Source organism: Crocodylus siamensis, chromosome 5 (genome assembly GCF_052110815.1).
Source record: "Crocodylus siamensis isolate JL-2025a chromosome 5, ASM5211081v1, whole genome shotgun sequence".
Classification (NCBI taxonomy): Eukaryota; Metazoa; Chordata; order Crocodylia; family Crocodylidae; genus Crocodylus; species Crocodylus siamensis.
This window is the reverse complement of record NC_143399.1, coordinates 89,414,239-89,431,388: the sequence shown is the minus strand read 5'-3', so window position 1 is coordinate 89,431,388 and position 17,150 is coordinate 89,414,239. Positions and strand designations below refer to the sequence as shown.

The window sequence follows — 17,150 nt, the reverse complement described above, 5'->3', positions numbered from 1 at the left end:
AGCCAGACAGGGACTTCCACTACCTTTAACCTTCTGCCTGTCATTTGCTCCAGCAGGTTGGGAATTTTTCCAGCTAACCTTTCTCAGAAAATGATCATTTGCTAAAACTGAAACAGGTCCCAGGAAAAGACAGGTTGCATTAGATTTCCCAATTCCAAAAGTGTGGGGAAATAAAATAAAACCACTTCAAAATAGTTGAAATCTTAAGTTTTGACCTTTTCACATTTAAAAGTTTTGCTTTTATGTTAGGTTTTTGTGTTAATTTGTAGTACAAAAAAAAAATAAAACCTTGACATCAAACCTAAACACTTCATGATGGTTAACATGAACTATTTTAATTGATCTTATACAATGTGTTTATTTGGTATTTTGATTTAATACAATTTGTTTAACAACATTTTTGGGATTTTGACTGTTTAGTCTTTTGAGGAATCTGGAATCCTCCCATGAGAACATTTTCTACTAGGTCTGTTATTTACATCTGGGTAAAGTGGCTGTGAAGTGCTACCCAATCAGAACACCCTGTGCTATCACGGTATCACACATACCCTGCTATAAGTGATACTGATGTAGCATTTTCATTTTGTTTTACCCAGGTGTAAATAGAATAGTCAATTTGATCTCACACTTACACAACCCAGAAGTAAGATTATTGCCACCAGGGTAGCCCCATTCATGTAATGTAGGTAGGAGCTTAGAAGCAGGCCCAGCCTTATAGGTATTGTTTGTTTCTTTATGTGAGCATATTATGGCACTGTGTAGCAACTTCCTCTTGTGGAAATGACACCCAAGGTTCTAAGGAAGAATGAGACGTTGTGGGAACTCGTTTGCTGATTATAGGTGCAATATAAAGTGCTCAGTTAGTGCTGTCTCCGAAAGGTTACTCTGTTGTAGAAGTTTCTTCTTGTAACAATAATGAATGCTGCCCTTGCACACAACTACCACTCAAGCCAAAAGTGCTGCCTATATTTTCCAAACTGACTAGACATTTTTGGTGCCTCATTTTTTCAGGCACCCATTCTGGGACACCTGCTGGTTTTTGGAGAAGTTCCTCAGCACAGCCAGTAATTGAGGCACAGTAAAACTTCTCTCTTCCATTGAAATCTGAGACCCAGCGTAGCTTCCGTTGCTTATGCTGTGAGTGCTTTTTGTGGGGAGTGAGTGTTGCTTCTACAATAACAAGGAAACCCAAGAGCAAGAGAGACGTCATGGTGACAGAAAGAAGACATGATGATGAGAAGTTTAACCACAAAGAGGACCAGTTTTAGCTTGGTACTTAGTTGTTTTCAGCATAGGCAATTGGGTGCAGTACCTCATCAGAGAAAATGCAAGAGAGCTAGATGGAGTGATCCAAAAACAAAAAAAACCAAAGGGGTATTTTTTCTAACCTCAGTTTTTTCTACTTCACAAGTATAACCACAGCACATTTCTGCATCCCTTCTGCAGGCTCCCAGGAGAGCAGCTGCTCAACTGTAGTGGAGGCTTTCTCAGTATCCTTGTACTTTCAGCTTCTCTCTTCACAGTTTCCTCCTCTTTCAGAGTGACATCCTCCAGCATGTTTTGTAGTTAGCGGCTGCTGTGAATCACTTCTAAATGGCAGACAGCCATCAAGATCAATTCTTGCACTGGGAGCTTCTGTCCAGCTTATTTTGTGTTTCTGGATTATATTTGTGCTTTCACATTGCTTTTTCTCTTTTCTTCGTTCCAAGGAAAACAAGTTAGTGAAAGAAATTAAATTGTAACTAATGGTGCCAAGTTAGGTGGTTCTGCAAGATTTAAAGGTCAGAAGATTTACAAAATCAGATGCCTCACACTGCATAATGAGATTCAGAGGTCTGCACTGTTATACAGTTATCATGTGAATTAATTTCAAATATCCTTGTGATACACTGCAGTTTATTAAGAGATGTCATGCAATAGTCCCGCATCTCCTTTTTGATAAACTGGTGAAATTCCATGGAAGTAAATATGGTTGCACTACTAGAACAGAGCATTGTACCTGGCTACATAGCACATCATACCAGGGGAGTACAACTTTATTTACAGTCTGATGGGCTTTCTTGAAAATGATCCATATCAGACCAAATATTCAGATGTAAGTGATTACACATGCTTGCTCAAATGCACCAGCTATACACCCCAGACTCTCTACCTTTATGCACAAACTGGGTGCTTCCATTTTCACAGAAATAGGGAATTGTACATTTGTGCACGAGGTGGCTGAACTTTGAGAACTCACCACAATGAATGGTTCTGAAAATGAGTAATAGTAGTGGGGCCAGACTGTCAGCCCTGCTGCAGCTGTTTTATCTTTTCTGATTGCTCAACCAACTAGTTAGAGAGTCCTGTGATGCAAAGAGTTGTTTAGGTAGCACAGCATTGCTGTGCTGGCTCATTAAGCCTCCTTCACTCTTGTAGGGGCTCAGCCAGTGATCCCACAGGTCAGTGTAGAAGGCCTGTGGAGAGATACATAGATCAACAGTTCTTCCTCAATGGGTTTTTCTACACAGGATGCTTTACTGCACGCTAAACCAATCTAATACACAGTAAAGCATCACCATTTACACATGTACAGCAATTATTGTGCAGTATTAATCTAATGCACCATTTTCTAGTACTTTTAGATACAGATACTAGTAAAACAGTTCATTAACTAATGTGCCGGACTGTATGTGTAGGTACTGACCAGTAGCAAATTGCTCCCAGTCAGCCTAGGTGGCAGGGGGCCACAGGAGGTGGGGAGAGCTGTCCTGACTGGGTGGAAAGCTGCCTGCCAGCAATGTGGAGATCCAGACATGTCCCCATCTCCATGTGGCTGGCAGGGCTATCCTGGCTGACAGGAAATTGCCTCCCTGCCCCATGGAGATCAGGGCAAGATTGGGACAGGTCTGGATCTCCATGGGACAGGAGGCACTTGCCTGGCAGCCAGACAGCTCTCCCTGCCCCACAAAGATTGGGACCAGCCCCCATGGCCCCTGCCAGTGCAGAGCCTGGCATCCAGGGGACCCTGGAGCTCTCCCCGGCTACTGCAGGGGGACAGAGCAGGGCAGGGACAGCCCTAGACTAAACTGCTCCTGTCAGGAGCAGGGCACTCCCAACAGGCACATGTTCAGATTGGCATGGGCATGCAGTTTAATGCACCTGAATTTTCTGCACAGAAAATTTAGGCACATAAATGGCACGTGTAGACCTGCCCAGTAACGCCAAGGACTAGATCAGACTCCTGCAATCCCCAGCATCAGTGCAGGTGAGTCAGATAAGCATCAATCCTCTTTTACATTTCTGTGCCAAGCAAAGCTCATCTGGAGAAGCAGCCCATCAAGTTTTAATTTATCATATATGTATGTTATAATAAGTGTATTCTGACATCATCTCTACCCCTATGAGAGAGTGTAGACATAGTGTGCTGAAACCAGTTGTAGAGAGACATCTGGCCACTGGGCTGAAATTCAACAGCTCTGATAACATCAGCAACCAAAATACATTTTTCTCAGGAGCATGTGGGTGTCAGGAAACACCAGTAAGGCAGTTGTCAAAGAGGCACTGTTATAGTTTGCTCAGTTTGTGAGTCCACAAAAGAGAGATGCTTTCCAGTCCCAAGGACACAGGTGAATCACTGATTGAAGAAGCCTGTCATGGAACACTTTCTGCTCATGTATGGACAGTTTGAGTAAATGTGTGATTCAACGGTTACCTATTGTGTACTGGCAACATGGAAGAGTGTGGGTAGCTGCTGATGCTAACATCTGGTCACCTTCTGACTGATTTTCTACTGCATCCCCCCAACAAAGCATAGACTCCCTCCTGAAACACGTGCTGTCGGACTCATCCTGCTTGCTCCCAATATGGGTTCCCTTCTTCTCTCTTTCCCCTTTCAGGAAATAATGCCATAAGCCTTTCAGCTGTGTTGCTCTGTATATTTATCATTCTTTCGTCTGTCCTTCTGAGATACTTCTGCATTGAATCCCCCATTAAAACTTTCTTTTTCTCTTTATGATGTATGGCCAATAATAGGAAAAGGCTTGGTCCTGTAAGATATAGTTCACTCCAACAAAGCGCTCAAGGAAGCACTTAGTGTGCAATCTTAAAAGTACTAAACATGTGCTTAAGCAAGTGCATTGATGAATTAGGTGAGGGCATTCAGCATCTTTGCACATCTTTTTCTTTAAATGTATTTATATGGGTAGTTAAATGAGATTAAATTGAAGACTGGTACAAGTTCATTTGTTGCACTAAAATGAAAATGAAATGTAATCTAATTATCTTAAATCACTTGTACACAATATAAAATACATGGATGGTTGATGCCCTGCTTCCATTTGAATCAATGGAAGAAAGAAAACAATCTTATGAGAGAATTATCCATATTAACATTAACGTAATTGTACTAGAAGTCTGAAGAGTGTGAAACAGCATAGGAGATTTGGGGTCCAGCCAGAACATTCAAAAGTCAGTCATCTAAATCCTACATTTGGAAGTGAGACCCAAAAGTTCCACCTGAATCATGTGTTTTTAAACAATTGCTTTAATGTTTTTGTGAACCTTGTGATTAGTTACTCTTTTCAGATGTCATGGTGTTCCTGGTTGGAAGCAGTATGCAGACAGTCAAATAAAACCTTCCATTTTCAATGCTGGAGAACTCAAAATTCATTTTCGTCCTGTCTTCTAAAGACTCAGTTTAGGGACCAGATGATCATCTGGTGTATACTGAGGTAGGTGCCTGGAAGCCAAAGGAGCTATGCCAGATTGCCACAGTTAGAGTTTTGGCCCCATGGTCTTGCCCCTTACATATCACACATTTACATCTGTTATCTCCTGCACACTTTAAATTGGGAAGCACAACCAAGCACTTTAATCTTTTACAATTGTCTGAGAATCATTATTTCAAGCCTGTCATCATTTAATTTATTCCCCTCTTGCCCTTCCCCCTTTTAACTTTTCCCTTTAGCACTCCAAATATCCCTGGATATACTGGCAAGGTTCATTGGACAGCAACCCACCCGGCAAATTCTAATCTTCCATCAACATCCCCTTCAATAATTGCACGAATGCATGGGTAAGTATGAGGCGTATTACTCAATTTGTTCAAAAACGTTAGAGGAAAAATCCTAATTATACTTATTTCATTAAAGAACAATTAAATATTAAGCATGACATTTCTTTGGTTTAAGAAACAATATTGGAGTCAGATCCCATCATGTATCTGCTGAGATGATCAGAGACTGATTTTTAGGATTTCTTTGAAACTTTTGACAGTGTGCATTGAAATGTACATTTAATGCTGCAGGAAATCAAGGTTTCTTAAACAGCAGTTGTTTCTATTTTATTCCTTTAGAGATGCTGGCTACATTGAGTCTCCTGTGTGTTCTGGAATTCTTTGGACTTTTTACATTTAATGGTGCTAAATATGAGGTTATGCTTGCTTAGAGATGTAAAGCTCTCTTGGCATGGATGATTTCCGTACAGAAAACTGTCATTACTTCATATTTCCCTTTTATACCAAGTTTATCATTATAGCAGTATCTGAGGCCCATATTTCTATACATATTTAGGCACATCATTCCCACTGTTGTCAGTGGCAGTAAAACCCAAAATGTTTTTTTTTAATCTGTGCATCCACATCTTACAAAAACATTTTCATTACAGTTCCTCTAGTTGCTCTGTGCCTAGCCCTTTCTCTCAGAAGCAGCTAACGAGTTACGTATCATTTTTTGTCCCCTTCCTTAAGTGCTGTTATATTGTCTATCCAGATCTTGAATATTCTTTTTTTTCCCCATAGTAAAGTAAGACTCGGTGACATCACCAGAAAGCCCACTACTTTCTAAGGCATTCATCTTTTTTTAAACCACCTTTAATTTTAATTGTCATTAGGAAAATATCTGCAATAGATGTCATCCTTTTCTCTGTGCTACCAGTGTGCAGTGTCCTAAATTATTCACAAGCCTTAAGAAGCTGATTAATAGTAGTAGGCATCTATCTGTCTGTCTCCCAAGACAATAGAATTATGCCAAGTAAGACGTCAGCTCGCTGAATGTAATCCTTGCTTGAAAGATAAAGCGAAGCAGGCTGGCTACTAAAGAATTCACCTACCTACCAAAGTAATTCATTGGTGTGCAGAACACACTGGATTCCATATACACTTCCTGCACTCCTTTGCACCTCTGTTCTGTTCCCATACAGCTGTACCTGGACAACAGGCATTCACTGGTAATAGCAGTTTCCTGGTTATAAAGACTGAATATGTGGCAGTGTCTTGGGGTTTTATGGGCTTCTCAAGCTGAACTCAAATCATCTTGATGTGAGCCTGTGGTACTTTTAAATGTCGTGTGCAAAAAAAGATGCAGTTGTGCCTCAGCAGACATTATTGGTAGCATTCAGACAATATCTGATTTCAAGAGCAAAGTGTCAGATGCCAATGTGATCTAAAGAAAAGGAAAATGTGTCTGTCCTTTCCTTTGACTTCACTAGGGGTATCAAGTAAATGCAGTGAACAGTGGATGGATTTTTTTTCCATAATGTGGGGTGCCTGTAGAATCAGGGCAGTGTCTTGTGACTTTTTCCTAGGACCATGTATGAGAAATGTGAAACTGGGAGACACATGCCCAGTGGACCAAATGTATTTCCCTGGGAATAGGAGCACTGATTTTAACATACTACAGCTGCATGTTATGCTCACTGGGATACTCATTCACTGTGAGTGGAGATTGCTGCAATATTTATAGCCCTGTTTGAAACAGCAGTCTAAGTATAAGTGAGGCCCTTTGAGGGCTGTGTTTCCTCCATGGTTAATTTTTCATGTGGAGGGCAGGGCTGAGCCGGTGCCCATCCCCCAGGCTCTCATGGGGCAGGAGAGGGAGCTGCTGGCTGCTGAATGGCCAGAGCTGGGGAGAGGAGGCGGGGAATGGGGGACCCCTGTTTTTTGCCCCCCAACCTACTGCAGTTGGGGGGAGTTGGGTTGGGTCCCCAAGGCAAGAGGGATCCATTCCCCGACACCAGCTCTGGCCAGTGAGCAGCCAGGAGCTATTGGCTGCTGAATGGCCAGAGCTGAGGGTGGAGGGAATGGAGCCCTCTAGCCTTACGGTCCCTACCCAGCTCCCCCCAGTACCCTAGCCAAGGTAGCTGAGGTGGGTCTATGAGGCGCAAGAGCCCCATTCCCTGCACCTCTCCCCCACCACGTTCTGGCCATTCAGAAGCTGAGTTCCCTTGCTGACAGCACTGGAAGTAGGTGAGGGGGAGGGGTTGGCAGCATCCTGGGAGGCTGCTGGAGTGCCCCCGCCTGCTGGCCTATGCTGGTGCAGGCTGGTTCCACCCTGCTTCCCCCCGCCCAGCAAGCAAAAGTCTGTTAGACTGCGGGGGTGGGCTCTAACTCATGGCACTTTATGCAAAGCACCGTTAATTACAGTGGAGCTCTAACATCTGTCTGCACCCTTAGAGGCAACACAGGAGCGTCTGTAGGCTTCTGTTAAATGATAATTATAGTAATGATTTTGAAAAGATGATTCTAATACATGCTCATGTGGGAAGTATCAACTGTAAACAGCTGGCACTATTCATAGTTTTATAGTTTCTAGGGTCGGAAGGGACCTGAGCAGATCATTGAGTCTGACCCCCCACCATGGCAGGAAAGAGTACTGGGGTCAAACGACCCCGGCAAGGTGTTCATCCAGTCTCCTTTTAAAGACCCCAGGTTAGGAGCCAGCACCACTTCTCTTGAAAGTTGGTTCCAGATCCTAGCTGCCCTTACAGTGAAGCAGTGCCTCCTGATGTCTAATCTGAATCTACCCTCTGCCAGCTTGTGACCATTATTTCTTGTCAGTCCTGGGAATGCTCGGGGGAACAGGGACTCTCCCATTGCCTGCTGGTCCCCCCTGACTAGTTTGTAAATGGCCACTAGATTCCCCCTCAGCCTTCTCTTGTGGAGGCTGAATAGGTTCAGGTCCCTTAGTCTCTCCTCATAGGGCCTGCCCTGCTGACCCCAGATCATGCGAGTGGCCCTCCTCTGGACCCTCTCCATGTTGTCCACATCCCTATTCAAGACCATGGTTGCACTTTTTTCATTTGGATCAAAACTGTTAGAGTTTGGGGATGAAACTTCCTTGCAAGCTTGAGGAAATCAGTAGTGTGACATGGACTGTACAATAGCACCAAAACCACCTCTTCTTCTTCTAAGAATGAATATTTTTCTTAGATACATAAAGTATTATTATTATTTTATCTGGTTTTCAGACACTCTGATAATGAGTGATAGAAAGATGGGCAGGTTTCAGAGTCCTTTAGTACAGTGCTTCTCAGACATTTCTGATTCTATGACCTACCTCCAGCCTCTTGCACAATCCCAAGCCCACCTCCAAACCTCCTCAACTTCATGTCCCCCTGTTTTCAGCTGTGTCCACACCCTCCCACTAATACATCCCATGGCTGCCCCACAGACAGCCTCCCGTGCACATCTCCTCACCCTATCTCCTGTGCACTGAAACCAGACAGGCATAGCCATATTTACATGGTGTAAAGCGAATTAGCATAAGCACATGCCTATTAAAATGGCTGTAACTAACACGTCCATTATGTTAGTTTTGGGGAAAAGAGCTGGCTTCCCTCAGCAGGCTGTTGTATCACTTTTATCACATGAGGCTTTAGGAGGGGGATTTTTATATAGGAAGAGAGATCTGTTTGTTTTGGGAAATGTGTGCATAGAAGAGGTGAAAAAACAGTCACATTAAAAAAAAAAAACACCCAGCGAAGTCAGTGGTGGTAAACAAATGTAAATGGTGGTGGACTTTAGCTCCTATATTTTCACAGAGACTAATTCTTTCAACCATCAACTAATTCCATCAACCTGCCTCCTACCTCCCCACAAAATCTCTGAATATCTGGAGTAGAGGACATCCGGTACAGCAGCTTCATCCACATGCAAGGAGTTCTCTCATGCCAGGAGAATTCCCTCACTGACAGTTGTGATCAGATCTGGTCCCATCCTTTCATGTTTGCTGGTTTAATACAACAGAGCTCTTTACTTGAGACTTGCCCAGAGGGAAAACAACCACACACAATTCTGTTCAGTCTCCTGACACTACCAGGGAACAGGCTGGTTCTCATATAGGCCTTATGGGGCTTCCATGACTGAACAGACTTTCTCCAAGGCCACTAGGAAGAAATGTGAGAGAATAATGTATTTTTGGGCAATACAAACACAGTTTTCCTAAAAGAGGTTTCCTTCTGTTTTGTAATTGCAGGTACATCTCCAAGCATGGAGGCTCATCTCAATTTAATCACCAGGGGCCTTTGTCACAAATACTCACTCCAGTTTATCCTCAAAATTCTTTCAATAAGATAGAACAAGAAACAATTCAAGTTTAAAAGAACCACTCCTTTACTAGACTAACCAAGAGCCTATGTGGGACTGGGGAGGAGGAAGTAAATGTGTGAAGTGTGTGCATATTTTAAATATGGAACAAAAGAAAAAAGAATATAGAAGTGGGTGTTTGTGGTAGTCCTTATTACATGTTATTATTATACTTGTATTTATGACTTACTGTTTCTTATGGCTGAAATCTTTGAGGAAGTAAAAGGAACCACAAAATAAAAGCCTGAAATTTGCTTACTGGACTGGCCTGCATCATATTAGGTAAGACAGAAGCTGATGCAACAGCAAACTACCCATAAATATCATTCAGATTTGTGCCTACTGATGCTACATCACTGTAGTGACAAGCTACGTTGCCGTAGCTCATCACTATGGTGATGTAGCATCACGTGTAGATGTGCCCACTGTGTCATTTCCTGGACCCAGAGTATGCAGAGCAGGAGTAATGGATGTTTCCTGGCAGTGTGGATAAGCCCTTGGAGATGCCTTGTGGAGCTTGCAGCTGTGGAGGTTGGAGGGCAAAGGTGGCTTTATTGGATTATCAGACCTTTGCTCTGAGGTATGGAGTAGCCTCCATCATAATTTAGGAGCCCAAAGGGGCAGGTGCTAGGTTACCATGAGCCATTCTGGGCTCCCAATAAATGGTGCAACACTGTGAGCCCACCAACATCAGTACCCAGGTTGGTCCTGATACCAGGCAGCGTAGGTATGGAGTATATGAGGGATAATTTGCTCACAACTGGCTTCTCTGACCTGTGTGTTTTGCAAGTAGGCATGAAGTGGCAGAAAAACCCACATGGGGAATCTAAACCAAATAGAAAATCAGTCCAAAACAAAACATTTGCAAAGCAGGTGAAAGAATCCAGGCCTCCTGACTCCTAGCTCTGTGGCTTCACAAATCAGGCTGGTGTTCTTCATTCTTACAGCACATTTCATTCCTGACATTTCTAAAGTAAGGCACAAGAGATTTCTAGCTTGGCACTTGACCAGCAGCATAGGGAGTTTGGACACCTAGTTGCCATATAACTGCAACTGGACATTCACATCCCTTAGTTTGCTGTACAAATGTCAGCCATGCAATGTCCTGTGGGGTGGAGGGAGGCAATTGAGTGGGATGAGCAGAGATACCATTTCCCCCAAGAAATATGTAGTGTACATTTCAACGGGAATACAAGAGTCAGTTTATTTTTTGAAGCACAGTCGCTTTCATTTTCTGTAATACCTTAAGTAAGAGCAGACCACTCCAATACTTGATCTGTAGCACTGCAAAGGTATGTTTACATCCAACCTCAGATCTCTTCCTTGACTTGGAAAGAAATTTTTAAAAACTTAAGAATGCATTTCTGTTTTGTCTATGAACCACTTCCTCTAATTTTTTATTTTGATGAAATCTAAACTTGGGACCCAAAACAACCTGGTAGTGCCCTTTTAAATTAGGCATCACAGGCAATCTCTATATTAATAACATACCTTTCTAAAAATAAACACAATATAATACCCCATGACTTCAGTGAGACCAGGTTGTGTGGTTGACATTGTATTTATTGAGCCAAAAGTACATCTAATCAATTCAGTTTGATCCTTGCTGAAATCAGAGGGTATATTCTGTATTGTTTTCAACATTTCTTTTTCCTTTCTCGGAAAAGCCAATTCCTATGCAGAGTCCAAAGTAGAGATTTAACACTATGTCCTTTGACTTGATGCATTTGTATGTCACGTGGTATAAACATGCAAATGAAACTTACTGTTAAGTAATCACAATTCTAGCTCCAGTTAGACTCAGTTCAGCAAACTGCTGGAGTTAATGGGACTGCTTATAAGCCTAATGTTCTGCATATGTTTCAGCACCTTGCTGAATCAGGGCCTTTATCTATGCATGTTGCTCATAAAACAGTGAAATTTCAAGTCATGAAAAAGTCATTCTTGGGCCTGTTCCTTTTAGCTGTGGCACTGATACCTACATGAACAGGAACAGATTTAGCTTCCGGTGTGCAGTTAAACCACTAAAAACAATTCTGCTGAAAGAAGGCAGTTTCCTGGGTAGAATTATGCTGGTTTTCTTTTAAAATAATAATTTAAAACTGATATTTTAGGTCTCTCAAAGAAAAGCCTTTCCACTCAACTTCTGGTTACAGCATTACTATTTAATATGCAGGCTTTGAAAATGAATTAACCTAAAGTCACTGGATACAAAATATTTGCCATTATATTGTGACCATGCTTTTAATATTGCAACTGAATGTATATAGTAAATAACCATTCGGTAAATTATACTATTTTTTTTATTTATTTTAAATCCTCATAGATTTTGCAAACAGATGACCAGAGAACAACTCATAAATATATTTGATCGGATGTTGCATGTCATAGATCATAAAGAAATGTTTCAACATGAGCAAATAGGCTACAAAGGAACACTTATTCCTTCTTTAAGTAAAGTTTATGGTCTTTTCAGAGTACATTCTTCTCCCTCTTGCTCCTTTCAAAGCCAGGATCAAAATTATGCATTTCAAAATATTGGTTTCCTTTAGTTTGCTTGTTATTTTATTCCTAATGCTTCTCATCTGCCATCTAGTAAAGGTCATAGAAATATTAATGTACTTCTAAAGCAAGAGGACCAAAAAGCTTAGCTTTCAACATAACTTAGATTGTGGTGATGCAAATTGCAAAAAATCAGTGGCCTGTATCTTCTCACAGAATTATTTAGTAATGAATATACCAAGGGAAAGAGAAATGTCTGTTGGGTAAAATAATACGCACAAACAACTGCTTGGTTGAAAATGATATGCTATAGCAGGCTCTAGTGTCCCTGGTCCTGAAATCCTAAAAATGAATATGGAGAAAATACCGTGCTTAAAAAGGAGAGGTAGAGGAAACCTTCTGAAGCTCCACTGTATTTTGTTTTAGACCAAAGTACATTGTAGTTAGTAAAATATGCTAAAAATAGAAAAAGCATCACAGCTAAACAGACATTATATGTATCACCCTGAGAAATGATTTGCAAGTTAAAGCATTGTCTAACTGGTGCAGATGGGGAGACTGGAGGTCTCACAGCCCCTGCCTTCTGCTACATTTCTTTCAGATACTGTAGTCTTTTTCCATTCTGGAATGTCTATCGATAGGCTGACAGACCCAGGTGGGTGGGGGTGGAATTGGAAGAGGTGTATAAACCCCAGGAAGAACAACATATTATTTCTGGATAGGGAGATCTGAACTGTCTGGTACAGGGTGGGCATACAGAAGCCCCAAAAGAGACTGTCCCTTAGGAAACACTAACTGCTAGTGCTGAAACAGGGAAGTTCTTTCCCCTCCTTCTGCATGGTGCAATGTGTACTGAGATGTGCATAACATCTTAATGGAGGAAATGAATGAAGTATAGTAAATCCAGCAAACTGCAGGGGAATCCAAGGCAGGGAAATATAATTTCCTTTGTTGTCATGGAGGCCAGGGCACCATGACCTTCTTTTGCACAGATTGCCATGGAATCCTTAATGAGGGTAAGTGATTGCAATCTCAGCTTTGTGTCTCATCTGAAAAGGTGCACATCCAAGAGCAGCAGTAGTGACACAGAGGAAGATAACCACCAGCTGACTTAGCCCTTGCTGTGCCAAACAGGGATTTTTCTTGGAGGTTTCACCTAGGTTACCCTCAAGCCTAGTCCAATAGATCTGACAAGGTCACCACCTAAAGTGATGTGCCCCTTGCTACCTCTGGTGATGAGCATAAGAAGCATCTTTATGATGGTAAATGTTGGATCTATGTCTCAATCCAAGTGTCACGACTGAGGCAAGTCAATTTTTAAAAAATAAGTCAAAAACATTTCAGACAAAAACAAGTCATTCTGAAACTGCAAATTTTGAATTAGAAAAAATGCCAAGCAACATTTGTGCAGGGTTAGAAAGAAACTCTAGCTGAGAAATTCCTTACAGCTTCCTGCCACCATGGCCCATCTTCAGTAAATACCAATAAATTCAGAGGAGTTGGGTAGCGAGCTAAGAAACACAACAAAAAACATAGACTAGCTCTAGAAGAGGCATAGTTCTGTGGACAGGGCACAAGCCTGGGAACCAAGAGACATAACATCTGTTCCTTGCAGGGACCTACAAGGTGATCGTAAACAAATTTCTCTCTCCCTTTCCTGAAGTTTTCCTGGAGGTAATGACTCCTCTGAGATCTATGGATGAAAAGGGGCTAAGTAAGCAATTAGTGACATTGTTATTTTATTAAAATTAATGCAAAAACAAAAAGCAGTTTCTTTCCCTGCATTCTCCACATCCCATGGCCTATTTCTACATTCATCTCGATCTAACCCTAACCTGAAGAGCTATTAGTGTGAAATTTTACTGACCTTCCTAGGCTCATTTCCATATTTTTTGCTGACAACCTTGCCATGGGACCATTAAATAATTTGGGCAACCAGTCACCCCAATCAAAACATTTTTCCAGCTAATTAGCACATCAGATATCAGCAAAAAAGCATATAATTGTATTAGGCACAAACAGTTTGACACAGTAAATAGGATAGTATTTACACAACTGAAATAATAAGACAATAAGCAGACTGGAAATCTAACCAAGTTATCCTTAAAAAATGGTCCAAGACTAGAAGAGAAATTATTGGAATAACTAAAGGTCACACGTATCCTTGAGAAGCAATCAACCTCACCAGCCTATTGTTTTTAAAGTATTCTTTAATGAGAACACTGATCCAGTCTTTGCAGCTGACTTTTAAGGGCCTTGTCCAGAATCCATAAAAGTCAATGGATGATTTCAGTGGGCTTTGGATCAGGCCTAAATTCTCCAGTAATCAAGAGCTAGATCCAGACTGCTGCTTCTGCGCATGACCCAAGGTGGTACAATCTGAATAGCCAAGTGATAAACTGGCTATGCATTATGTTTTAGACCAAAGTACATTGTAGTTAGTAAAATATGCTAAAAATAGAAAAAGCATCACAGCTAAACAGACATTATATGTATCACCCTGAGAAATGATTTGCAAGTTAAAGCATTGTCTAACTGGTGCAGATGGGGAGACTGGAGGTCTCACAGCCCCTGCTTTCTGCTACATTTCTTTCAGATACTGTGGTCTTTTTCCATTCTGGAATGTCTATCGATAGGCTTCTAAGCCAGGTAGGATCCTTCTAAGATCCTTCTAAGTAACTTCTAAGCCAGGTAGGATCCTGAATCCATATGGAGGAAGGTGTCCAACCTAGCAGGCTTCAATTACTTTTTTTCAGCACATGGCAGCACAAGGTGAAGGGAGTGGTGCCTGACTTATCTGAGCAAGCTTATCCAGTATTGATAATAGTCCTTGGAGGAATGGTTCTGCAGACTCCTCCCACCCAACTGGATGCTATGGCCAAGTCACGCTCTGCCCTATTCTTTCTCTTACTCTCCAGTTCAATGAATCTTGAATTCTCCTACAGCTTCACCAGAAGGGGTGAAGTGTGGCCCCTTCCCTCGGGAACAATCTCCTACCATGGTGTTTAAGACACTTGTGCATCTGAGTCCTCTCAGACAGTGGAGGGAACTAAATGTGAGTCTCTTGTTTCATCGAGAAGGTCTTCTAATCTATAGAGGCAGCTTCTCTTCCTCCTCAGACCTCCCCTGTCCTCTTCAGCCAAGGTTGAGAAAGAATAATGTCTGCTTGGCTTTTGCCAGAAAGGCTATAGGTGCTCACTCTGATGCTGGGTCTCCAGCACCTCCTTCCAGCCCAGAGGAAGTGGCTGGATTGAAGACTTGCCTCTGTCCTAACTATCTTTAGTACCAGATGTCCGCATGCTCAGTATATGAAGTTTCTGTGGTTCACTACTCAGCATTTTGGCTGTTGTTGATCCCAGTCTGGTGCATCTGGCTCTACTTCTGTACTGTTTACAAAGCCAAGGCACCCAATTCAGGATCCCTGACTCCATTCCAAGGTATAGGCACTGAACTTTTAGGCACCTGAGTCCTTTTTTCTGATCTAGCCTGGATTGACTACTTGCGTGAGAGGAGTTTGTGTCTGCAGAATCAGGGCCCCTACAAGGACTACTACATTCCCTGATGCTTTGTAATTCTCTGCAAAACTCAGTTCAGTGTCCCACAGAAGCTGATCTGAACCCATTTTCTTAAGGCAGCTTCAAACACTAGGCCCTATTCCATAGCAATTGACTTGCAACAATTAGCCTGCTTCCATCTAGCCTTTGCTTACTGGCGGTGGGCAAAAGTGTCCATTATATCATCCACACCGAGTTCTAATTTATCTTTTAAGTGGGATAATACAATGCAGTGCTATGGCTAAGCCTTTTCAAAAATGTTTCTAGAGCACTGAATGGCAACAGAAAAAAATCAAATGCGACAGACGGGCTCCCATCATATTTGTAAAACTTTCCCAGGAAGGAAAACCTGTCAACTTTCAAAAGTTCCTCATCCATCCAGACATTTCAGTTAGAGCTGTGTTTTTGTGTATAATAAATTGCTTCTAGTTGGCTGAAAATCATTTTTTAGCTCTTATCTCTGTGATCGGTTACCTCTGCTGTTCTTTAATGGACTTCACCTCATTATGCGACTAGTCATTAAAAGCTTAGTACCCAGTACAATGGTAGCTTATGTAAAGTGATCTATGAGAGCTTTATATAGGCTTACCAGCCGCAGCCTTAATTTTACTCATTCGTCTTAATTTTTTGTAATCATTTTTTGTAAAGAGGGTATAATGTCAGGCATGCTTCCCTGCTACTGACAGATCCAATCTAGCAGATAATTACCATAAGGAAATTGATGCTTTAGTGTGCAGAGGAGAATTTAATTTACTCAGACATCCTACAGTACAATGCATTCCAAAAGATATGGGGATTTAAGTTTTTAAGAAATTAAATTTCACTATTTAACATGATTACTTATGTTGAACATCATTAACTAGCTTTTTTTTAACCGTTTGATATAATTACAAGTACAGTTATTTGGTTTAAGATCCAAAGTCTTCTTTAAATAAGGGTTAAAGATCCATGAAATATGAAAGAGAAGGTTGTATTCTCTCTTCCCACCTCCCCAACCTCAGCCTTCCAGCAATTGCATTTAAAAATCTGTAGAGATTAATGGAGGCTGTACATTCTTTGTGCTATTAAGCTTTTCCCAATGATGTTTTAATAGATCCTTAACTGTCGTTCTATTCCAGTTCAACTCTGTTGGCCTGGAAAACCTGTTCAGCAGTATTTGAATATGCAATACTTTATCATAGGTACTGAAAAATGCTAGGATATTAAAGTAGCCATCCTGACTTGGGCCCCAGTTCAGGAAAGTGCTAATGTGTGTGCTTAATTTTAAGCATGCAAGTAGTCTCACTGCAAAGTTGGGTTTCTGAGTAAACATTGTCCTGAATTACCTGCTTTAAACCATTTTAAAACTGTAAGGAAATTTCCTTCCCAACCTACTATGAATACATTATGAATGCAAGAGGTGCCAAGAGTAGTAAAGAAGGTAGTATGGTATCGGTTGTAAAAGCTTCAGTGATTGTGAAACTTCTGTTTCCCGCCAGATCCATGGCTCATTTTCTTCATTGTTCCGTGTTTCCATTATTTCCTCATCCACAGAATTATACCAGCTGACCTTTGTTGCGGTCTTTTAAAGCCAAAAGTAAAATAAAAATAGGAGGCACAATACCACATAGAGATGGCTAAAAATTTTCAAATTAAAAAAATTTACTTCAAAATTTTGAATTTCAACATAGAAAGGATGAATATTTTGGAAAACATTTTGGAGGAAAAATTCTCGATTCTGACCAGCTGTAAGCTATAAAGAAAAACTAATT

General features: G+C 41.4%; 1 protein-coding gene across 1 annotated transcript in view; it reads left to right on the top strand.

The window, feature by feature from the left end:
- The window catches only part of SPMIP7 (sperm microtubule inner protein 7), a 40,829-nt gene extending 31,472 nt beyond the window's left edge, over positions 1-9,357 (top strand). The window contains exons 8-9 of the mRNA XM_090049551.1: positions 4,949-5,056; positions 9,234-9,357. Coding sequence (XP_089905677.1) covers positions 4,949-5,056; positions 9,234-9,357 — 232 coding nt within the window. The remainder of the gene's footprint in view (positions 1-4,948; positions 5,057-9,233) is intronic.
- Positions 9,358-17,150: the final 7,793 nt, after the last annotated feature.